At 37.1% G+C, this 26,721-nt stretch overlaps 1 protein-coding gene across 1 annotated transcript; it reads right to left on the bottom strand.

The window, feature by feature from the left end:
* Window positions 1–3,202: 3,202 nt before the first annotated feature.
* On the bottom strand, window positions 3,203–25,895 carry Lamtor2 (Late endosomal/lysosomal adaptor, MAPK and MTOR activator 2). The gene is made up of 3 exons (XM_081731365.1): window positions 25,714–25,895; window positions 13,805–13,967; window positions 3,203–3,720 (listed from the first exon to the last, which is right to left on the bottom strand). Exons 1-3 carry the CDS (start codon window positions 25,779–25,781, stop codon window positions 3,577–3,579), a joined length of 375 nt encoding a protein of 124 aa, XP_081587491.1. The 5' UTR covers window positions 25,782–25,895; the 3' UTR covers window positions 3,203–3,576.
* Between the last annotated feature and the right edge of the window lie 826 nt (window positions 25,896–26,721).

Genomic DNA, 26,721 nt, shown 5'->3' with positions numbered 1-26,721 from the left:
GCGTATGTAAAATCGTATTTTAGATTTGTAAATTCTGTAGTTTTTGGACTGCAAACATATAGCTGAAAACGCATGTTTTATAATACTTTCTGTAAGTATTTCATGTGTACGTACTTTCCGTATAAAACAATATGCGCGGTCAGGATCTCATATGCAAATGGACAAACAAGGGAACGTATAGCCTGTTGGACTCTATCTAGAATTTGAGGGAGTGAATAGTTTGTATTAACAAGCAATATTTTCTAAAGTTAATTCTACAGTAGTTTATTTCTTTACGTTTTCAACTTCTGATGAAAAAATAGGTCTATTAAGTGATATGACACCTCCATGAATACCGGGATGATATAGTCTTAATGCGATTTCGTTACATGTTTTTCTGAAACCTGGATCCCCACAATAGTGTTCCCATCCGGGCCTGCATCTTCTAAGTCCATTAGATTACTTTTTCCCCTTACTTTGAAGAAAGAAAACTTTAATTTTTTAACTTTGTGACTTCCCTCAGGAGCAACCTCTACTTTTAATTGTGTGTTTAAAAGCATATTGTCCTGCTAAAATACATTAAATATGAATATTTCTTAATTTAGGCTAAGTTTAAGAGTATTAAAACTGAAAATATGCGTTGATTATAGCCTGTATTTTGTTAAAACACACCAAAGAAAATTAGAACTTAATGAAAGCTCAATAAAGATGTTTATGAATGAAATTTACGTCATAACATCAGTTTGAGTCGAGAAGTTATGTGTAATACTTTCGAAAATGGTAAGCTTATTGTGGTTCTAGTTTTCAATTCATCTTTACATTTCCCTATATATATTAAAAGCCGGTTCTTTAATTGCGTAACATAACGGAAAAATAGTACCTATATAAATGAGGTAATATTAAGGACTGCGTTAAAAGAGGAAATGTAATTTTGTCAATTTACGAAGCTATCGTGAAATTTAGAATGTTTTGTGTTTGTTTGTTTGGAGCTTAATATTCTTTTTCATCAGTGAGGTTATATGAGATCTCGCTCGTCTGGAAGATGAGAATAGTTACTTACCACTTATTCACAGTGAATCAATATGAATAAGTGCCTGGCAACCCTTAGCTATTTCGTCAGGTATGTGCTAATCTTCACGGTAAAAAGATTTGATAAATCAGCAATGAAAATATTATGTCAAACAACACCAAAATCGAATTGTGACCAATGGTAAAAATGGATTTGAAAAGGTTGGGGAACGCATGACGTTATGCCGTCCCCTGTGCCTATCTTTGCCCACTATATTTTTTAGGAAGTGGAGGGACGCCATAGATATTTTTGGAAGTGGGGGATGACGTCCCTCGTGTTTTCCCTCACTTTTAACACTGGTTGTAACAAACGACTCACCATCGTTTCAGGGTAGCTTTCGAAAAAAGACTTTAATGAAAGAAGGTGTGTGTGTGTGTCTTATTTTTGTGGATGTTGAATTGCTATCTTCCTTTTTTAAATAGCCCATTGACTTATATGAGGAAGTATTTTTCTTTTAAATAGACAAGATTTTAATCATTCAATTTTACTAATTTCTTTTTCTGCCCTATTTAAGAGTTCCTTGCTTTAAAAATATTCAATGTAATATTGTTTTAGTTTTTATTTATATATATTAAAATTGCATAATACCGTAGTTAAATTTCGCTTAGAATAAATCTAAAGATCTCAAGAAGAAGTAGTCAGTAAAATTAACAGGCTAAAATTCTTTTATTTCAAAAAATTAAAACAATGTTTCCTCATATAAATTAATGGGCTGAATAACCATTATGGTGCAAGTTATCAACATTCTTAAGAGCTACTCTTGTTTATTGGGATTTAAAGAAGCTACAATTAAATAATACACAATTATTTCGCTCGACTTTTCTATAAACGCACAGCTTCATTAGTTGCTAGTAAATAAATTTCCTACTTCGCAAAGTCAAGTAGTTTCCTTACTCTATGATATCTCTCACTCACTCACTCTCACACACACACACACTCACTCACACACTCACTCACTCTCACACACACACACACACACACACACACACACACACACACACACACACACACACACACACACACACACACACACAAAAAAAAAGCTTGGGTCATGGAAGTTGTTACTAAAACAACAAAAACAAATACCTGCCTCAAACAAATATCATCCTGAAGTCCTCTGGACAATAAAATGACAGCTCGGACCTCAAGAGTTTGCTTTTTGTTTTTGTAAAGTTGTCTTATTCTTCCTTTACAATTGTGCACATGGAATGATTTTTTTTTTTTTTTTTTTTTTTACTTTAAAGCAAATGAGTCCACGTGAGTGTTAAGTGAGCGCGGGCTCGCACTCAATTTAACTCGCGCTCGCTCGGGCTCATGCTCACTTCTCTCAACTGAGCTTGCACTCACTCGGGCTCGCGATCACTTCCCTCACCTGGACTCGCGCTCACTCGGGCTCGCGATCACTTCTCTGAACTGGGCTCGCGCTCATTTCTCTTAATTGGGCTCGCGATCACTCGGGCTCGTGATCACTTCCCTCACCTGGGCTCGCACTCAATTATTTCATTGGGGCCCGGGGTCACTCGGGCTCGCGCTCAATTATTGAGCCCGAGCCCGGTTGAGCGTGAGTGCCGAGCTCACGAGCGTCGGGCTCGCGAGTTTGGACTCCTATGGTTTGCAGCTCTGTTCTGACAATATGAAACGAAAGGGAGTTGAGTTGATTTTAATGATCCTATAAGCAGCAATGCTATATGAGACAAGTGAGAGGGAATGTGTCCGTCGGAGCTTGGAACTTCTGAAGGATGACATGCTGGCTGACGGCGATTTGAGCATACCATGCTTTTCAATACCTTCCTGTCCCGGTTCGTCAATGTCATGGGACGTCCGAGCTGTTTCGCGACACTGATACCAGGACGTATCCATTTCTTTATATTACGTCACCAACCTTTCATTTCAGATCACGCACCTTCACTGCCCTGGCACGTTCAGTGACTTCTTAGGAAGTAGTGAATATGTTATATGTTCTTCAGAACTCGTTCGAATTGTAGGTTCTGTTTGCCCACAATTCATAGGTCGAATAAATCCATGAAATTACACATATGGTGATTATGTAGTATGTAACTTACCACTAACGTAAACATTTATAGACTTTGTGTTAAGTGTGTGTTACATAAACAAAACTTGAACTGTCCATGGTATTTTCGAATTAAAAATACATTTTACTTACTTCAAAAGCATATGATCTATTTCATAATTTACAATTAACAGCAGAATGATTTGACTCCAGAAAGTTCTGTAGAATATATATAAAAAGGAAAGTAATCTTACATTATTCAAAGTATGAGATCTTTACTCGCTTTCAATTTGAATATATTCTCTAAGCACTTTTACACAACGCATGAACACACACATACATTACCATAATCAATGAATAAACATGAGAGTCGTGATATTTCTGTATATGACTGTGGTTGATCAATACAATTTTAAATATTTACACATCACATACAACTGTCATAGTATATTACAATTGTAAAATATTGTTCGTGGAGACGATTCTCATAATAATTACACCTATAACACTTATAATTTCACGACGTAGCCACCTGTTTTAATGGACCCTCCAAATATTCAGCTAATGCCTGCGCTTTGGCTTTCAGCAATCCGAAACCAATATCTCGTGCGTATAGACACAACAGCAAATTTGCCACCTGAGTTATAGCGACCTTGCCCTCCTGAAAATACAATAAAAAATATTCATAAAATTGGAGCAAGACATAATAAAACAAGATTAATAAGAACGCTTATTAATTAAATCAACCTTTCAAAATGACTTCTTTACGTCTCTATAATCCCGAAAAGGCAAACTCCAATAATACATGAAACAAAAAACACTCACATTACACAGACAGACATACACACGGTAAAATAGGTTTTGCTTGTTTGGAGTTCAGAGTCTCTTTTCCTATACGCAGGGTTTGAAAAAACCCGGCTTTTTTGGAAAAAGCCCAACACACGTGGTCCCATATGGGTTTTTCGGGTTTAATTGTTTTTTTCGAAGTATTTCGATGTCTTTGGGGTCAAAGTGTTAAAATGTGATATATATATATCAAGATTATCATTGTCACAGCTTGCAACAATTTTGTATTCACTGCTGTTTTTTCTAAATGGCCGCCATTTTGAAATTTTACGTTGGCCGCCAAAATGTATACAGCTAATTTCGAGTGCCTCGTGCTTGTACTCTGAAAATTTCAACCTAAAAGACCGTAAATTGCGCTTTGTAGCGTAGATATCTGATATTTTGAAAAAAATGTCAGCTATTTTGAAATTTTACGTTGGTATGCCGCCAAAATCTATACAGGAAATTAGTGTCTCGTGCTTGTACCCGAAAATTTTAAACTTAAAAGACCGAAAGTCCTGTAGTATGTATAATACAGGCAGACGAACGAATAAATGTAGATCGAATCATCGCAATAGGCTCAGTGCAGGCCCGTAACTTGTGAGGGAAGGAGGCAGAGGGAAACTGTCCCCAAGGAAGCTCCCCGACGTTCGAGGGGGGCCCACTTTAAGACAAAATTTTCTTACTCCATATACGATACGATTATGAATTTTTAAATGAAGCATCAAACAGGTTCACTACATTACATAAACAGGACAGCACACAAAAGGTAAATAAAACAAAAATGAGTCATGGGCCCATTTCAGTAAAAAACAATGTCTACTATTAGGGGCCCTAGAAGTAATGTTTATTCGTATGGTTTTGAGATTTGTCAGTATTGTCCCCTTAATTTGTCATGTATGGAACGACCCCATGGACGTAGCTAACGGCCCCGCAGACTTTGTCGTGCGGGAGGGCCCACAGACTTCGGGGGGCCCAAAAAGGAGTACGAAAAAGATGGAAAGAGGAGGTCCAAGAATAAGTAAAACAACTTTTTCTAGGGGGCCAAAATACACGTATTAATGCTTGACCCCCAGAAAAAAAAATCTAAGACGGCACTACCTCAGTGACGTTCGCCAAATATGAACATCAAATACAGTGAGCAAAATAAATATTCGTCCGGCCAAAACTGAAGTGCTTGTACGCATATAATTTGCATTCAACTCAATTGTAAAAGGAAGAACTAAACACAGACATTTCACTACACTACATATATACATACCAAACATAGAAATGAAGTTATTTCACATTCAAAGCATACGAAAAGGTACTAATAAAATGACTAAACATATTTCACACACACACACACACAAAAAAAAAAAAAAAAAAAAAAAAAAAAAAAAAAAAAAAGTATTCGTCTACAAAGAAATACTATTCATCTGCAATAGCTCGGGTTGTTGTCCCACAACTTTTAAGACTTTGTGGGTCCTTCGTTTCGACATATGACCTCCTGCAATCTCCTTGGCATTGATCTACCTAAATATTCTGTTGTTAGCCTGGTGATTTTCCTCTATTCCGTCAACAATGCATTTTAAGAGCCATAGCTTCGTATTCAGGACAGTGCGTTTCACGTCCTTATCTTGGATGAATATATAATCCCCTGCTAGGCCCATTTGCTCAACACTCGTGAGAAGCTGTGTCTTCAAGATGTTGATATATGCTGAGTGATCCATTATTCCTTCAATGAAACGATTCCCCAACCCCGTACGCACTCATGCACCCCCCATACAAATACTGAACAGCCCCCATGCTTCACTGTAACTAAGATTATTTCCCTGAAGCTCACAATTCTTCTTCCTCTATACCAGAACTCGTCCATCTGATTGAAACAAATGAAATTTGCTTTTATCAGTAAAAACCACTTTTTCCAGAAGTCGAATGTCTCGTTTCTGTGTGATATTGCATACTCCTACCCCTTCTTGCTGATTATTTTGCTCTATGGTTTTCTGTGGGCTGTTCGGACTCCATATCCAGCTTCATTGAGGACGTTACTCACTGTTTCGACTGACACTTTCTTTGCAAACTCTTGTTCGAGCTCCGCAGCTATGAATGGTGCACTCACTTTGGATTCTTCTTAACTTTACGTACGATGAGACGACTATCTTGCTGCGTTAGTTGTGATGGACGCCCAAATCTCGATAGATTTTTTTTTTTTTTAACATACCTAGGTATATAATTTTTAATGGTGGTAATAGGCCGACCAATCGTATCACTGATCTCACTAAAGCATTTACCCTTACCAAACAATTGTATCATCATTCGTCTTTCCTCTTTACTTGTTTCGTTTGATTTCTGGTCCATTTTGTCTTCCCCTGGTTACTTTCTGTTCGTTATTCACTCCAACAGCAGCATATACACACTCTTCGACTACACTTCACAAACTGACAAGCGCCTGCAGCTATAGTACTCAAAGACACGCGTTATGAAGAGAGTGTTATTTCAGGTCTAAATACAAGACGAATACTTTTTTTGACAATAAATGTGACGTCAATCTGCTTTATTGTAACCTGTAGAAAACGAAAGACAAAGTTTTATTATTTTTTTTTTTTTAATTTTATGCTGGGAAGTAAAGACAAACCTATGAGCATATTATTGTGAGATAGAATATTTCCTTTAATATATGAGACGATTTATATTGTGCGCGCTTTGAGACGAATACTTTTTTTGCTCACTGTATATTAATTTAAAACAAAAATATAATTCATATTTATACAATAAATGTTTCAAAATGTGGTATACGACATAAATATTTTCCAGCGTAAAATAAATAGTTTTACTGTTGAAGTATTCATTTCCGATGCTTTGTGCGTTCAATTGCGGGAATTTCCCTAGCACTTCTTTCGCGACATTTTCTTTCTTCTTCGAAAATGCAGCTCTCTTTACTGTACATCGAAATTTCCAGTAGTACGGAAATTTCAATTCAGCACTTGAAACATAAGCGTTAGTAGTTTTCGGAACTCTGAGCATTCTAAGCTTCTTAAATTTGAATGAATTTTTAGGCTATTGCTGGTGTTGATTCTACAGAATGCTTATTCGAAGAGTAGCAACAAATAACTGAATTAAACTGTTGTTGTTGGAAAACCAAATTTTACTGAATAACATTTGTGTTACCATCAAAGGTAATCAAAAGTAATACTAATAGTTTTACGAATGCACTACGTATTTACTGGTAGTACCGGCACCTATGGCCTTAAACCCGTCAAACGTAGGAGGGATAACGTCCCTCGGCGTCGCCGAGTCGATGAGCACACTATTCACGGAAAATATTTTCTAAAATACAAAATTACATATTTTGCTTCAAACAGGCTATATGCATAATCCACACATTAATTTGTTCTATAATTATCTCAGGCTAAGGTAAGGTAATGTTTTTGTATTCATTCAGTGCATTTAGAACCTTATAAAGGTCTTAAGTTGAATATTGTTGTATACCTTAACGTGAAAGCATCTAATTCGTTCAAAATCTGACAAGATTCACTTTTAATGTGGTCACCTTAGTTGCACCAACAATATAGTAACAAAAAGCTCAAAAACCCAGGTAGGTTTTAAGGTGGGTCCAACCCGAAAAAACCCGGTGGTTTTTTTCGGGCTGGGCCCGCTTAAGCAAACCCTGCCTATATGGGACTATTTTGGAAATATAATGGAATTATTTCTTTCGTAACTTAAACTATCAAATTTTTGTTTCAACCTGTAACTGATTAGTAAAGTTCAACATACCATTACAGTACTGATGCTATATAACGTGCATAAGTTTTAAATATATTAGAATGACATGTGCTACCACGGGAAACCAACTGTTTAAGAGTGGTCGGGTCCTTCATAAGATCTTTGCATTTGTCTTCTTTAAGTAGCGACCCAACCTTTTGTTAGGGTTAGATGGGTTGTAGTTAATGTATTTCCGAAGATGTTATTTAATCGGTCGTAGTAAATGTATTTCGGACAAGTATTTAAATGTTTATCGGACAAAGTGTTTTAGTTTGTAAAAAAAAAAATACGTGAATAACGTTACTATATTATTTTTATTATACGTATAAAGTTGTTGATAGTACAACTCTTATTAGTGTGGAAGATTTGAGCCATAAGTGGCTGGTTTGATTATAGGGGATATGAGCCGTATGTGGCTGAAGTTAAAATATAAATTACAGCGTTAATTATAGTAGGTTGAGAGAGTTGTAAATTTAAATGATATAACAAATAAGTTTGTAGAAAAGTGTTGTCTCTAAACCTTAGTGGCTGCAAATGGTACGTACATGTACTCAGTGACATACAGCAATAGTAAAAGTTAAAAGTAAACAGAGAAGAGGTTTATATTCGTTAGTAGTCTCAAGTTAAGTGAGAAAGTTAATTAAGTAACACTCGGCATTTCGGAATTCATACATAACTGTTCTGGCTTTGAAGTTAACCCTAACACAGCTCCATACAAAAATGTCACCTTTGGCAGAATGTCTCTCGGAACAAATGATGACAGTCTCTTGCATTGAGAATCCAATTAATTCTGACTGACAGGGACTCCGTGAAGTTATATTATGCGAAACCAACTCTAGCACAATGCTTCGAATGCTGTTTCACGCGAGGTTTCAGAATAGTTTCAGTGTGAGAACTATGTAAGCCTATCGAGCACTACTTTTGTATGCCCTTCTGATACTCTCTTTCTGATGTCTTGATTCTGATCATGATGAACGATTCATAGGTTGTTTTAGTCTAATCCACGTGACAATTGTACTCTTGAACGAGGTGAGGTGATTTTAGTTTAGCGTCCCTTTTCAGCAGCGAGGCTATATGAGACGTGGACCTACTGATTAACGTGGAATCCGAACCACATGAGCTCCCGCCGGGAATCGAACCCGGGTCTCCCACGCCAAAGGCGCGTACGCTAACCGCTTAGCCACGAGGGAGCTCAATACTCTTGAACGAATAATAATGTTGGTACACCCTAGAAATGAGAGACAAAGGACACCATTTGTCGTTCACAGTACATGGTATAAAAACATTCTCTGACTATATCTTCAACGCAGACCAAATGAAAGTCTTCACTGGACGTGAGGTGCCTCATATAATTGGAGTACAAACAATAAGCATTAACGAATTATTAATTTTAATTCATTTCGCATAGTGTTTCCACATCGTCAAACGATTCCAACTTTGTAATAAGTTACAGCTTATTAGCAGATGCTAGTTCTTTTCGCAATATTGTTTCCGAAACTGATCGAGTGGATCTTCATTCTTTCTTGGAATACCGTCCTGTGATTGAAACTTTAAAAAAAAAAAAAAACCCTACTAGACGAAGTTTTGATTTTTTGTGTTTTATATCCTCGGTTAGCGTACGCGTATTTGGCGTGGGAGACTTGGGTTAGATTCCCAGCAGAAGCTCAGTGATTCGGATCCCACATTAAGCTGTATGTCCATATTACATATAGCCTCAGTACTGAAAGGGAAGCTAAGTAAAATCAAATCAATCATCAAATGTTTTATGTCGTTATGGAACAGCGAAGTTATGAAGGAGACACCTTTTATTAACATGGGCTTCAACGAAGCTTGAGGAAAGTGGATCCGCAGACCATCATGCAAGTTCAACCTTATCGCAATGACTGTTCTCACTACACTACGCAGCCTCTCACACAGCTGGATTACAGGACCGTGTCACCGGTCCCGACAATTACTGAATGAAATAAGGTTGCATCCCCCACAGACGATCTCCAATTCGAGAGTGATGGCTGAGGAAGTACTCTCTTTGTATAATTAATCCATTACTGGGTCACATATTTTCATCGCAGATTTACACAGATCACTTTCGTTAGTACTATTTTGAACAGTAAAACGTGAACTTACTAAACATTGTTCGGCCTAAGCTCTAAACTGCGATAAACAAAGCCACGTGAAACTAAATCTCGCTGATTTGCTGTTGTCCTACCGTCGCTTGTACTCCTCCGCAAAGTAGTTCATATGATTTGATTATTACTTTTACTATGAAGCTCCATATAAAACTGCTACATTATTATAAATGATAAAAAATATAATACGGATTATCTAATAATGCTGCAATCGAGTGTGGCTAAGGAAACAATATAAATAAACACTAAGTATGCGCAGTAACTATGGCGCCAACTCAACTGTGGACGGGTGTTCTGCTTTTAAAGTCTGAAAGATGGCTAGCATGAATGCCGGTTCCGCGAGTGTTGTTGTGAAACACCAACAAGGCAAACCTTTACTCACTAAGCAACAATTGTTTACGAGCGAAATTCAAATACTTTTTTTTTTAATCTTTCGAGTTTTTTTCTTCCTTTTCTGCTCCTGCTTAAGTATATGGACAACACGAGACAGTATTGTCAAAATGCACGTGTATAATTTGCTCCTCCCCGTGGGAAAGGGGAGTGATATATCACTACCCAATCCTATTTGTGACAAGCGGAAGGATACAAATATTTTGTTTATCGGAGTTTAGAGCTTACGCTGAACAGGGAATAGGAAAGCGTAGTTTCCAAATATTACCATTTCGTCTTGTCATTTCTTCCTCAACTAAGCCATCGTATTTCATCCATTTGTATTAACTGCTTGTGCTTGTATTATTATACGATACTAGATGCTGAGATAAACCCATTATTACGAACTTCCCAACGAAGTACAGCTAGCTTAATTCCATTGACCTGAGTCAACTTATAGCAGAAGGATGTCTTTAAAATAGGATATATAGAACATGTGGATTTGGTTGTGAAACATAATATCTACCACAAGAATTGATTCTTCAATTTGGGCCTAAAAAAAAAAGGATTTACTTCATACCCGTTGGACAGCATCTTCATGCATCAGTAAATTAGGCACCTCCTTTATGTTATGTGCATGGCCTGTAAGAAGGGCTTCTGCCAGTCGTCGCCTAACACTGCTATTACGACATTCTCAGTAGAATCGAAAAATTATTTTTTAGAAATATAGGCTTCTACGATAATGACAATAGCACTAAATGTAATTGGAATTTATTGTATATTCTATCATCTCAGGATTATATAATATTTTGATCTTCATCTTAGCCTAATACTAAATTTGATAATAAACGAATATCAACATTTTTTTTTTTTTTAAAGAAATGTCAGTTTCAAAGATTCAAATCATATTCTTTTATTTGCAAAAAGTGCAGCCAAGTTCGTCAGCCTCAAAAAGTGTTGAGATGAGGATGAATGAGCCAAGTTCCTTGGCCACTGCATCTGAAACGAACACTGGAACTTGGCGCGAGGTGTCTAACATATTCGAATACATCAAGATGTCAGTTCCTAGATTCACGCCGGGATATTGCAGTCCTAATGTTAGTGGTGGCCCCCAAATCCATCACGCTCACAGGCAAAATCCCTAAGGCTCGTCAAAATCATTTTCCTTGACACTTCGTGAAGGAATATGTTTTCCTTGTCTGGATTTCGAATCACCAATCTTACTACAGTATACTGTATATGTGCCTTAGCGAAGTTGATATTCCTAAAGTTGGTGGATGTCCCAAACCCACCACGCCCACCACCACTATCCATAAGGTTCCTTAACATCATTTTCCTTGACACCTCGCGCCAAGTTCCAGTGTTCGTTTCAGATGCAGTGGCCGAGGAACTGTATCAAGTCATTATAGGGTATCTTTATGCAAAATTTCACGTCTCTATCTCATTGGAAAGTACCTAAACCAATTTGACGAGTCAGTTAGCCTGAAACTGCATATTTTAGGGGTCCAGAACTCAAATATGGTTGAAGGTAGGAATGTGAGATTTGGTATAAGCACATTTCTCGGATATCTTCTTAAATTCTATATCTCATGTTTCTAACCTTAATAGAATCGTTTTTACAGAGCCTCGAATTCGGTGATTTTACCCAAAACTCTTGTTCGTGTGTAACATGCTTACGGCAATGCAGGTCAGTTTTCATTTTCTTCGCGGAACTTGGCTGCCATGCACTGCTGTGCATGTTGATTAAGGGTTGAAGTTGGAACTCGTTCTTATTTCTTTACCTGACAAACCGTTCATAAATTGTGACTATTATATTAACGCTTACCCTACAAGTTAAATAGTGACAAGACAATATTGTTTTGCCCTCTTCTGTATACATTTTGGCACCTAGTTTTGAGATTTCTATCATATTTCTCCTAAGTTGATATCGGCAAAATAAAATTTAATTAAATAGAATAATACAGTGCCAGTCCCAGAGTTTATAAATACACCCTGTTTCAAAAAGAATATACGTATTTCGAATGCATATATTTATTAAACTTTAAGACATACGAATATGAAATTTTACACACGTATTTACGAACCTCTCAAGTTCAAATTACAGATGTTCAATATGTCCTCCATCAGCGACACGAACAATATCACATCGATACTCAAATTCCTCCCATACTCGGGCAAACATGTCCTGCGTCACTGATGTTAGGGCAGTACGGATCCGGTTCTTCAACTCTTCCAGGTTCTGTGGGAGTGGTGGTACATAAACGTTGTCTTTAACGACACCCCAAAAGAAGGAAGTAAAAGAGTGTCAAATCCGGTGACCGTGGAGGCCAGCTGAGACATGCTAAGTCGCCAGCTCCTTGAACACCAATCCAACGGTTCGGTAGAGTTTCATTCAGATATTCACGCACTTGGCGACTCCAGTGAGGGAGTGACCCGTCTTGTTGAAAAATGAAGTTTTCTTCGTGTAGCCTCGGAAACAACCAGTTTTGTAACACAGCGAGATACCATATTGCCTCTTTTACATGCAGAGATCACCTTTACACGGTCTGTTGCCATATTTGCTTGTCCAGAATGGGAGGCGTCCTTTATCTGTACTCCTATACTTAGGTACGATTGCAGCAAACAAACTATATATTTTATGTTCCTTTACAGCTTTTTTTTCAAGTCTATGCATCAAAACACGCTATTTACGTGTGTGTGTTTAAAAAGCTCTTAAAAGGAAGTTGGGATCATTTTTGTAAGCGATTATTTTAAAAAATATTCTGTACTAAAATCAACATCAGAACAATGCAGACAAGTGAAAATTGATCTTTATACCAGGTATGGGCAGTAATAACACGAAATCTGCCTGCTAGACTGGCAAGAACTTGAACCATATCTTCAGCTGGTCAAGCAGTTATTCAACTAATTGAGCTACAGCTATAGCTAGTCTTCTATTCTTTCAAGCTGTTATTCCTCAAAGTTCAAACAATCAGTCATGTATTGTAAGGAATGTTAACAGAATCGAGACAAACAGGCGTAATGGATTTTATTGGGATTCGGTTCCGAAAGTGAACTGATTTTTCCGGAAAAGCTATTCCGGGCGCGGAACCTAAAGATGTTTTCTGATAAAATCGGTTCTGGTTCTGCAATCGAAACCGACATCGAAATGGAAGCGAAATTACAGAGAAAAGAAGTAGATTCGGTAGTAAAACCGCCATAGAGTGCTCTCGAGTTATTTTACAGTTGCTTAACATCATTTGCAGCTTGTAACTATCTTTAGCTAACGATGTACGCAGATGATCTCAAAATGTATTTCCATTCTGTTCTGAAAGCACATCGAGTTATGGTTTTCGGTTTGTAAATAGAACCGATGTGTCAAAATGTATTTCGGTTTTCCTCTCAAAGCAAACCGAACTAAAGCGTTTATTTAGGTTTAGGATCCGGAACACAAATCATCCTTCCCCCCCTCCCCCCCCCCTTATCATTAAACAACCTTGGTGCTAGCAATTCGCAGAAGCAATGCAAGAAAAGCAGTCTTCGGTTATGAACACTAACATATACGCTTGTTAAATTATACCTGGACAAGATTCGAATTTCTGCCAGGCTATCGGTCTAATTGTTTTGTTATTTAGTACGTGATATGAATTTTAAAGAAACGCTATGGTATTACTAATCAAATGCTATTACTGATATCCTTACCATACACTCCATTAACACTAACTGAAGACGGTCTTCCTTAAATGCATTTCTACCATTCTTCTCATATGCTGACCATATATTACTTGCGATGGCTGCAGTCACACATGCATCTTTATCGCCATAACCACTGTACGCCAATAAAGCACCTTCATGGTTCAAGAGCCTATAGATTCAAAAAATAAATATATAGACAGAGTAAGAATATACTTTCTTAGGAATTAACAAAGAAAATGAAGAAATACATATATCAATAGATGTGAAGGTAAGTGACGCAGATTGTAGTTTTTTTTTTTTTATTCTGTAGCATTTGTTACTTCAAAGTAACAAGGGAAGAAACTTCAGAACACCCTATTTTATATTGAAGAATTTTTTTTATATTCTTTACGATATAAATGTAAATAATACGGAAATAAATAGTGAAATGATCACATTTATTCCTCTCAGTGGCGTATTTAGAATTTGGTTTCGGAAGGGGAGGCTGCGCCCGGGAAGTTTACTGTATGGCGTGCATTGACTACTGAGTGTGTCTAACACCCTGTTTTCGTTATGCATATGCCCGTTTTTTTTTTTTTTTTTTTCTCCAAAACTGGCGTATATGTAGGGTTGCGTATTCCGGTCACTCAAAAGTGGAAGAAAGAAAAGTCTGACTACAGGACCAGCCCGATAGGCAAACGGGGATGTGCGCAAAAGGAGAGGAAACGAGAAATACACAAACAAACATTCGCACAGTTGAGTTTCCGGTTTGCGTGATACAGTCTAGAGGTGTGTTCGGTAATGCCATAGGAGGACTCACATACGTACCAACAATAGGTTGCGCGCATTTGAGTAAGACTGATCACCATGTCATTCCTATTTAAAAGTGCTCATGAGGATGACATGTAAGATTCATCTGGATGCTGAAAGGTACGGAAAAGAACCTGACAACATATATATTTACGAAGTAAACTGAAGTATGAGAATGGAACCTCTATACATGATCAGTTTGCTCCTACCAGAGAATATAATGCAAGTGCCTATGTCATTCCCACATGGGATAAGTACAAAACAAGTCGGGAAAGGAAGACAACGGAGAACAAAGACAAATTGTATAAGTGTATACAAAGCGGACAAAGGGCACACGTGGTATACATCAAAAGGGGGAATAAATCGTACACGGTACCATCAAGGCAACCTAAGTGCACTCTGAAATTTATATCCCAAAGGCAAATTTTGAATAGTCCAAAGTCTTGCAAACACGAAGTATAAAAGCAGGTGACTGAACAAAATAACGAGAAAATTGATTCGCAAAGATGACAAACGACCTAGGAGGAGGGGAATCGCATAAAGAAAGGGGAGCACATAACCGACCCAAAAAAAAGTGGGTTAAAATATGGATCACAGATTACGGCGTATGATGTGATTCGAAGTAAACAAAGGGATAAACTCAAAGAAAAGAACAAATTCGAAACAGTGGCAAAAGTACGGTGTACTGAAGTAACTAGTAAATTTCGAAATGTTCAAAAAGAACGTCAGTCGGAACAATCAAAAAAATCGGAAGAATTGAAAATGAACGCGAAAAAAAAAAAAATCGAAATGAGTTTCGAAATAGGCGTATGATCTGAAGAGTTTCGTAACTTCCACAAAGTATTTGAAAAGAGGAACAACCAAGAGTAAGCCTGAATACCCTCACTACGAAATGTGAACGATGTACCTCCATACTAACGTGGCTGAACGTGTTATAATCGAAATGGTCAATTCCCTACGGTCATGTCGTATATCCTACGAGTAGGAAAACCTCCGAAAAATCCATGAGCTGAACCTGGTATAAGCATTGTCTAAATAAAATCACCCTACACGAGAATGACCAAGCAGTCGAAAGTGTACAACTAGAGACGATCTAAAGACAGAAGTAACCGGCCATGTCGTTGAACAAAGTAAGTTAACCTCTCATGGAAATGTTTTTAGCTGAACCTGTAGATAACGGAATTAAGAACCTATTCGAATAACCGCCATGTCGTTACGAAGAAAACCAGACCAAACCTAAGAAAGACTACGAATGTGGGTAAGAGATAACACTCGAAATGGGACCTTGCTTAGCAAGCGGAAACGGATTTGGAACGCCACAAGGGGGGGGGGGGGGAAACCAAGGTTCACCTCCAAAACTGAAGGAACAGTTCGGGCTAGCATTGTGGTACCAAAGAAGGGTTATCTATTCACCACATAATCAAGTCTGTCGAAGCCAATACGGATAAGAGGGAATTTAGGAGGAACGGTTATGAACATTCTGAAAGATATTATTGTGCTTCTACATCGCGCGACTCCGCCATAGGATGGGATTCATTATAAGTCTGCATAACTTGAAGAAGGTCGACAGTGATGGAACGAATGCGAATAAATGCATAGACCAACAAACCTGCTAAAATGGCTATGAAAATGAATGCCAATGATAAAGCGGGATAAGTAACGATCGTAGAGTTGGACCAAGTCGGTAATTGGCTATTAACTGACAAGTTACTAAGTTCGTCACTTAAGAGATCCAATTTCACTGTAAACTCGTCAAAATTAGCGGAAAAGTTGAAATTCGGCATTACAACAGGAATGACAGTATGATTAACGTCCAAGGGGGTTCTCGATTCTAAAAGAAAGGAACCAGCCATAAGGGTAGTAAAATTGTCATAAGGGAGAAATCGGGTCAAACCGTGTATGGCTGACATGTTCGTATAAAACGGTCTATTGTCAGAGCGTTTAATAATGTGTACATCCAACAGAGACGTAAAAAACAAACCAGCCAAAGTATAGCGATACACAAATTTCTCCGAAATATGAACGGAACGAAATTCACAATTGGATGTAGAGTTGGACAACAATAAGCCAGTAATACAAAGCGAAGGACGTTCTGGAGAGACGACATCAATCTGACAAAGGAAGATATGACTATGCCATTGACAATGGGCCATATTTACAGTATAAAATGGGTGTTATGCTGGTAAACAAATGGTGGTAAAACAAGAGATGTTAACGTGTTTCTAGATAAAACTCCGGTATTAACAATGGAATAGAGGTGAGCTATATCCGTGTGGGATACGAGAGGGATCTCCAATAGAATGGTAATCACATCATGGTCAAGGGAATACTGTAATAAGGAGACCTTCGTAACGGAGTAAAACAAACCTATGTCCGAAAGGTATACTGTATCACGTAATTGTTTGTTTTCCTGTATGTATTGGCGAGCAACATGTGATGGCAACAAACGCATAGTTAAACGATTGACATATATATCTTCAAACATACGAATTATGTCTTCCCGAGTTAAAATATGAGTCAAATTAGCAATAAGGAAGCCTTCTGTATTCGCAAGATGACAATACAAGGCTCCTAACGAAGACTGAATTCCTGCCAAAGTCCGTCTAACAGTAAGGACAACATCATGCATGATAGAAATTTCCCTGTGAAGCGTACGTTTAAGAGAGTCTATTTCCGACGCTAAAATTTGATCATGTTTTTCTAAGGAGTTTACTACACCATTTATCTTGTGTATTTGGTAAGTATTGTACGAAGATAGTCCCAAGGTGGTAATACCAAGTAAAAAGGGAATAACAGCCCTTTTCGTACGACGATTAGAACAAGTTAAGTCGTCTTGTTTTTCCGCGAGTTGAAAATGACAAGGGATTTGAGAAATAATCCTGTCACGAAATTCCCGATCCGTTTCTCTATGAGACGACAAATGTCTATTCCAAGTAGGGCAACCCCGGCCACAAAATCCAAGAACATTGGGAGTGCGTCGTGCTAGTAAAAGAAACACACTGATGTTCAGCCATAAACAAAGCGAGCGGGTTTCGGGTAATACGTTGTGAGCCTGTGGCCACAAGAGTAAGGGCAGGGTGCGGCACCACGTTGTGAGCCAGCGGTCTCAAGGGTGCGAGCGGTTTCGGCATCACGCTGTGAGTAAAGCGGGTTTCGGCACCACGTTGTGAGCCAGCGGCCTCAAGGGTACGAGCGAGTTTCGGCACCGCGTTGTGAGCCAGCGGCCTCAAGGGTACGAGCGGGTTTCGGCACCACGTTGTTTACATATGCTCCTGAGTCTTACCTGGTCTCAGGGCACAGCGCACATTGAACGTTCTTGTCTAGATGAGGTTTCCGTACCTGCAACCTAGAACGTATCTTCATTTTTATATTATTAGGGAGAGCATTTTGAGTGAATGAAAGGTACATAGTTTTCGAGGAGGAAATGTACGAGTATAAAGGAAACATTCATTCACAGCAAAGGCAATGTGTGAGGCTTTAATGCGAGTGCCTTTGTTTCTTAAAACGAATCTAATTTGAAATTTAATTCCCGATAAAATTTTGGGTTAGTGTTGGATTGGAAACAACACAGCCTAAAAGGAAACATTCAGATATGAGAGCAGAACGGTGAGTATATGTATAGAAACTGCAACTGACGCGGATTTGCCAATAAATGAGTACTACTTACGGATTTGGTTCCATCCATTCCAGTTCGTTGTAGTCTGTATTAACACTCACACTAACACTTCACTACTACACAGTTCCTGAAGGTTGTTAAGTGTCACTTGTCTTAGTCCGAAAAATGAGGTGGGAAGGTCTTTAGTCCATTAAGCATCTAAATTGCTTGGAGATTAGCTCTGGGCGGCGACCAATTAGGAATCTGGACTCCAGCATCGTAGACTGCTAGGCAACCATCTCTTCCTTCTTTTCTGTATGGGCGAAGTTTTCGGTGATTTTCCCTCTTTTGGGAGGACCACGAGGGTGTCTCCTAAGGTTCTAAAATATCCTAAAAGTCTATGACAGACCTTTTTCTCATTTTAGGTATTTTCTTCTTCAGATTCGTATATGCTTGAATAACAAAATAAGACAAATCGGAGTATCTCGCACACAGAGGTGTTGCAAGTTTGAAATATCGAGGTAAAAAGCTTAGTGTTACAAGTTGTTGCTTCTATTTGTAACTTCGCTTGGCGTTGTTCGAAGGATCTGGCGTCCCTATCTCAGCAAATCAATTGCTTGTGATGAGAACGTTCTCTTCAATGTGTTTCCATCTTATGTCTGCAGTTTCATTGTATGTTTTTTTTTCTTCTTTCTTTTCTGCTCTATCTGCATGTTTGCTTCCGGCTAATGTTGAACGATTGCAAGCTAATTGCATGAGACACAAAAAGAAATCGTTTCTATGCAATGTAAAATTAAATTTAGAATAATCGCGTTTCTTGATTATTTCCTTTTTACTCTTTTCTGATTTATTTTGTTTTCCTTTTAGAAATTACAAATTAGATCTGTTTTACGATGACAACTGAATTTAATCTACACAGGTGGGAATCATGCCTCTAAATTTTGATTGAAGTGATTCACAACGTAGTTACGGTGTGTTCACTTTGAACTCTCTGAATTGTGGAAACTTCTTTTTTTTTTTGGGGGGGGGGGTCAACTTTCAAGAGTTGTATCTATACTGAGTTATATTTCAACGGCAATTAGTAACATATTCTGACTCAGTATCCAGAATTGCCCATGTGTGCAAAAGACCAGTTCTTTATGTTTTCTACAACTTTCAAAACACTTGGCAAACTTAATACCTTTCCACATGAAAAAAAGTGAGTGGCCTCTCTTTCAAAGGTCATATCGATGCAAGCAGGGCAGATATTCAACTCACATTTGGTACATAACCATTGAAGACAATATAGAACATTCCCACACAATTTTATTTAATTTTCGGAACAGTTAGATGGGACTCCTGGTCTTATTGACGTGGTACAGAAAGAAGACTGCAAACGAATTCAAGGTTACATAGTATATGGTTCGGTAGGCAAGAAAACTTATATTGGAACACGAATCTGTGTAGTACCTCTTCCATACCAGGGAAGAAACTACCTGGAGAGACATTGCAAGTGATTCAAGATTTTTATCAGGAGGATGAGTTTTCCAGGTAAATGCCAGTAGTTGAAGATAGAGTACGCATATTCAGGAATGTATACAAACAGAAAAGGTATCTGCTATGCAACTTACGAGCTTTACTGTTCCTTTAGGAAAGAATATAATATACTCTACGCCCAAAATAGTTTGTTTTGACAGGTAGTCCGGTAACCCATGCAGTCTGTATTTTGCACCATCTATCACAATGTTGAGTTGCTTCTTCTTGCTCTAGGTTATGGTAGCTACACAGAACTACAAAATCTGGGTGAAAATTTGAGCATCTAACAATCCTATCAAGTTAGGAAGATGTAACTTTATATATAAACTCCTGATTGAAAATAAGTGGACATGTGTCAACGTTTTTGAGAATTACCCTTTTAGGGGAACATTTTCTATAATTTCTTTCTTTACGTTGAAAGCGATGATGGCAGTTGTTTCTGATCACATTACGGTGAAACGGTTACACAGGTTGAAACTAATTTTTGAACACAGTATGCACTTTGAGTTGGGTTTTTGTCATGTTACTTTGATTCAAGAGTGCATAGTAGAGGAAACAGGGAGGGTCCAATTTTTTTAAGTCAAGAGCCCGCCAAGTTATGAACATGAGACTCGATATATGAACTCCTCATTAAAAATAAGAGGAAATTTATTCGTTTTTTTTTTTTTTTTTTTTTTTTATTAAAGAAGAGGGGGACTTGGGGACTTTCTATAGTTCCTTTCTTCACATTGAAAACGATGATGCCTGCTGTTTATGTTCGCATCGCGGGGAAACGGTTGAACACTTTGATGTTCGAACATTGTTAGTACTTAGTTTGAGCTGGGTTCTTATTATATTAGATTGATTCAAGAGCGCATCCCAAAGAAGGTAGAGGAGGTTCAAATTTTATGCTATACACACACACACACACACACACACACACACACACATATATATATATATATATATATATATATATATATATATATATATAATCATAAGCTCGCAAACTAGAAATACGAAACTCGGTATATAAACTGCTCATTAAAAATAACTGGACACGTGTTCGAAAGTTTTTAAAAATTTTCGTTTGAAGGAGAAGGGGATTTCTATAGTTCTTTTTTTCACATTAAAAGCGATGGTGCCTGCTGTCTGTGGTCGCATCAACTGTTTGAACAGTTTGAAATACATTTTTGACATAATACCTACTTTGAGCTGTTTTATTATGTTCCTTTGATTAAAGGGTGCATCTACTAGAAATAGAAGGGGCTCAAAACATCAGCTAAAATACAATATATCATGAGTACCTCGAGTTGGGAAGATGAAACTCGATATCTAAACTTATTAAAAATAAGGGAGGGGGACGTCTTTCCCCTTTTTGAAAATTTCCCTTTTAAAGGGGGGAGGAGGGCAACTTCTATAATTTCTTTCTTCACATTTAAATCGAAGTCCGTGATGTTTGTGAGCGTATGACGGGGAAAGGGTTAAAACAGTTTGAAATTAGATTTTGAACACAGTACCTACTTCAAGCCGGGATTTTACGAGGGACTGCTCAAAAATTTGTAGCCCAACCTAGAAGAGCAGGAAGAATAATGAAATTGTAATTTTAAAGAACATATCTCTGTATGTCCAGACACAAATTTTCATATCAGTAATGAGTCTTATTGTGATTTTCAGCTCCTTGAAGTGATTATGTATACCTAACAGCGAATTTCACGAACATCGAGATCAAGCTATCATCGAACATTTATTTATTCAACCTAATTCATGGAAATGCACCGGCGTAAATTCACAACGAAAGGAGTTATACACTATGGGACTTTCTTTCGTCATATATAGTAGCTCATGTGTAGTAGTACAATATATCTGTTCACACGATTGGTTTTTGGGATTTTCAATAGTAAGACAGGTTTTTCCAACATATACAGCATATGATGGTTAAATTTATAAGTCAAACTAGCTTTCGGTTAGCTGGAGACTTCGGTTCCAGGTCCCTGCACTTTTCATGTCTCTAACATATCTATAATTTCTTGAGATTTCGAGATATGGCAATCTTATTGTAACAATTACAACTCCCACACTTTTAACTTCCCTTCTAAGGGAACCTCGAAAAAACATGCTGAAACACGTTTTTAATGACTACTCTACTCTTAAGGGATTTCGAGATAAGACCATGTTATTTTAATAATTATAATCCCCTTTTTCTTCCCTTCTAAGGGAAATATCAGAAAACGCTGACACAGATTTAATTATTTTAAATTAAAAGCCTAAACACCAATTTTCATGCCTATAACCTTAAGGAATTTCGACATACGGCATTTTACTTTAACAACAGCAACCCGCTTTCTCCTACCAGTTTTTTTTTTTTCCTTTGTATGGGAAACATCAAAGAACATTCAAACATGACTATAATTATTTTAAATGAAAAATCTACCAAAATTCATTTATTTAACCTTAAAGCTTATTATAATAATTGTAATTTCCATCCCCTCCCTTTCCCTCCTACGTTATATATATATATATATATATATATATATATATATATATATATATATATATATATATATATATAGGGTGTCCCAGGAGGAAACGGGGCAATATTTTGGAAAATGATAGCATGAGTGATTCTAAGCAAAAATATTCATATGAACATTGGTCCTAATGTCAACGGTTTGAGCTATAGGTTGTAAACCATTTTTGATTATGTTGCGTATTGTTCACCCTGTAATTATTCAACAGAGGTGGAACATAGCAGATTTCAAAGGTGACGGAATGACCTTTCCGACGGTATGCAACACGTGGCAGTGGTGTCTTCGAAAAGGGGACGGAGTGAGTAAATAACTAACTATCTCTCTCTTTCTCTCTCTTTCTCAGCATATATAGACGCTGAAATACATGTCTGATTATCTTAAATGAGAAATATTGTCACTCCTCTTTAGCCGTCTCTTCTTCGTCGAATTTCCGAAAAGTCTTAGTTCGTGGAACCTTACATCTCAAATCATTTGTCCTGTCCAAATTTTTCAAGGTTCTCGCTTAAGCGGTTTGGCCTGCGCGCTGATCAATCAGTCAGTTACGACTTCTTTTATATATAGACACTATGAAACGAAGAATAGTTTAACGATAAATATTTTTTTTCACTAATATTTCTATTAATAAATTTTATATTGCAACAATTCAATCATTTAAATTCTTTATTTTTTCCCTCTTTCTGTTAGAATTATTGGCGTAAACCTACTACATTCATTGTTAATACCGATACTCAGATTCATTAGATGTAGTTTTTATGCAAATGATATAACTATAAAAATAATAAAATAAACACGCAACAATTACTGATTAAAAAAAAAAAAAAAAAAAAAAAAGCTCAAACATAAACAGAATATCAAACAAAGTACTTAGGACATTAACTCAGAATTTAGACGCATCATAATTTTACAGAACAATAAGCCAATAAGCAGCATCCTTATATCGGATGTTCAATAGTTCTTTTACTAATTATTCTATACCCTTTGGAAAATCATTTCATTGACATGAGATTATACTTAATTGGTACAGTCCGCAGCAAAAAACCTGCAACATGTGCATGTAAATTTATTGTGCAACTACGCCTTACAGCCCAGGGAATCAACATAACGTCTAAGTGGCACGATCCACGCAGGAAAAACCTCGGCGTCCTCCCCTGCACACTTATTTTGGAGCAAAAGACTTCGTCGTTTCACAATAAACTTACATGCTCATGTTGCAAATTTTCTGCTGCGGACTGCACAAATGAAATTCAAGAGTCTTAAAAAGCATGCCTATAGCTTTCCTCATAAATTCGTATTTAATTAGAGACTTCCCATTTTTATTTTAGTTTAACATTTCGGCAAGAGTGCATTTTGTGCAGAACAAGTGATTTTGTGTCTCGTTTAGTTTCTCCCCCAACGTAACAGATTAGCAAATATAAGATCTCCAGTATTACTTACATAACAAAACATACCTAAGCGAAGGGAGTTGGAAGCCCCGCATGGCTCGTTTCGGTGTGATTCTATGAATGTTCTGCACAAACTGCACTCTTACCAACTTTTCACATGTAAGCTCCGATGCGAAAGATGACTGTGAATGAAATGAGGGAATAGAGAAAGTGGGAGAACCTCGAGAAAACCCACGAAAAGGTGTTTGTCAACCGCAAAGCCCACTTAGTGAATTTTAAAATGAGCTGTCCTAGTTTACGCAACCATAGATCTGTAAAATTTACGTAAGAAATATCGAATGTTATTTCGTAAGAGGAATATGTAAGTAATCAAAATATATGAGGATCTTATCTCTGATATTCCTGATTAAAAAGAAATAGTCTAATTGAAAGTGATGCTTTTAACCACGTAATAGTCCATAAGGATACCATGATGCACTGAATTTGTATGCCAACATAGTGTATTACTTCATAATCCGCAACCATAAAGCTGTTCGACACGTAGGCATATAGTATCATGAGAAGAAACTACGTTCTTCTCCACCACCACCGCTGGTGCACCTGCTCCATCCGGACGCATCACGTTGAGTTCAGCACCTTCGCCCTTCCCAGACTCGGCTGGATATATTTCTTGCTTTTCATGGTTACATAGCAAAAGTTGGTTTGTTTTTTGCACTGTCGTTTTTATAGTATAGGTAGGAACGCTGTTTATACCCATCCAGGAATGCAATTCCTCACGTAAGAAACACGTTATGATATACTAGTAGTCCATTTCGTAAAGATAGAAGATAGTCGACCTAACTCATTACTTTATATATGGTTGCGTAAACGAGGACAGTACCCCCTTTAAAATTTAAAGGTAAAGCCGACTTGGCGATTTTCAAAATTTAAAGGTAGAACTAAACGGATCATCACTGAGTATATATTAAGTATAAAATCTGGTGCCACTTGAGAACGTGGATTTACATATTTGTATAATTGGCTGAGAAATTTGAAATATCATTTTAAAAGACAAGCGTATAAATAATTGAAATATGTTGTGTTCTTATCTATGACATGTGTATCTACGTAGAAATTCACTAATGCAGATCTAACCTGTTAAGAAAGGATTCCTTCAGAAGGTACGATATACAAAATGAAGTGAATGAACTTGATTTCACGGCATTGTGCTAACCCATTATGTGCAAACATAGAAGTGTCCGAGAGTTAAAGGATCCACATATTTGTGAAATTTATGTAAGCAGTGTGTTGTTATTTTAGAACAACAATGAAAACATCCTGTTTTTATTCTAAAGACATACAAATTCATAATCTAACACGTAAGGTAATTGTTTTTATGCCATACAGTGTTTTCCGCTATTCTCGGTTATGCGTATACCAACTGTCTCTGACGCGCCTGCTATATATATATATACACAGAGAGAGAGAGACTCGCGTCGGCTTCCCTACTGCGTTCCTGATCTGACTCCGTTAGACAGCATTCGTGCTTTTTAGTGGAAACCTAGCACAGGCTGGACACTTCTTTTTAACATAATAGATTTTATGACAAACAAAACTAAATTGTTCTTAAAGTGAACCTACACGTCCCAAACATTATTAAGGTAGAGAGAGTGAATTTACTGAAAATGTATATATTCAGTGAATGCATGCGCGGGATCCGGATTCTCAATCTGCACCCACATAAAGTGTCTATTTTAGGACTCGACTTACCTTAGAATTGATCCCAGTACACGAACTCTTCACGCTACTCACCTCTGCTTGCGCTGGCCACTATTTTTTGTAGTGAGTCACGAAATGTAATTCCTCATGCAAGTATTCCCCGTAAAAATTAAGGAACGGATCTACTTTAGTAGATGGTATAAAGTTTTGCAGTTTAATTTATATTCATGTTTATGATATGTTTTCGCGTAATCTAGACCTAGTACTAACGAAAAGTCCTTAATAAGATGTACATCCTTTCAGCGTAGTCTACACTTAACACGAACGGAAAGTCGCTTCTAAGATGTAAGTTTCAGAGATAATGATCCTTTTTGCATATACATGACTTACTACTTAAAAGAAGGATTCAATGACAACTTAACTTACAGTGTATTTTCAACTCCTCCAGTATTAGCCTGGCTCAAAACTTGTGTTAATGCTTTAGGTTTCAGCATTTCTGTGGATATACTATGTTCGATTCATTGAAAAATGGAACTAAATCACTATTCAACTTTACTCTTCACGCAATCACATGATGAAACGAATTTTGAGATTCAACTGTCATTTACTGCGTTACCGAAGAGAAGGAAAGAAATACCTTGAACCTTGAATTTGTTATATTTTTTATTTTCTAATATTTTATCTACACATAGCTATTCGATATATTAATAGGTTAATTGCATCAGATAATATATTGAATACATCGAAATATTTGAACTTAAGGACTTTTTCTTGCAGTAAAACTAGGGTTGCCAACTGGCCGGTTTATCACCAGCCTGACCGGAAAAATTGCTATTTTGATTAAAGCCGGTGACCGGTGCAAACTTCTTACCAGCCCATTTATGACCGTTCTTTAAAAACTTATATCTAGTTTGAAGTACAGACTTAAAATGTAACTTTCATTCTGTAAATCCAAAGCTGTCACCGTTCACCATTTATCAACGATTAATATTTTTTGTTCATCTGTTTACTTAAAGGAATTTTACACATTTATTGAGAGTTAAAAATGACTTCTTAAAGCAATTTTCTGTAGTTGAAGTATAAGTTTAAAGAATAAATTTCATTTTCCAAATTCAAAATTTGTCACGTAAAGATTAATTTGTTCTTTTTTCGATAATTTTAAAGAGGTGGTGATAAATCAATAAAAGGATCAATGCCGATTTCAGTTTCTTATTTATAGTAGGGATGGCCAATTCCGGAAAGTAAAAATTCCGGATTCTGGATTCCGAAAAATTTTGGCCATCCCTAATTTATATATAGCACATTGTATCTATTAAGCTTATTAGTGAATGTACTACGGATATGCAGAATAAAGGTGCTAATGCACTTTTGTTCACGATAGTATTTTCCTTCCTATGAGGGGGCAGTCCGAACATAGATACTTCACATTTATAT

The sequence above is a fragment of the Thermobia domestica genome, chromosome 11 (genome assembly GCF_964235325.1).
Source record: "Thermobia domestica chromosome 11, izTheDome1.hap1.1, whole genome shotgun sequence".
Lineage (NCBI taxonomy): Eukaryota > Metazoa > Arthropoda > Insecta > Zygentoma > Lepismatidae > Thermobia > Thermobia domestica.
Note: the sequence above shows the minus strand (reverse complement) of the source record. Positions and strands in the feature narration are given on the sequence as shown.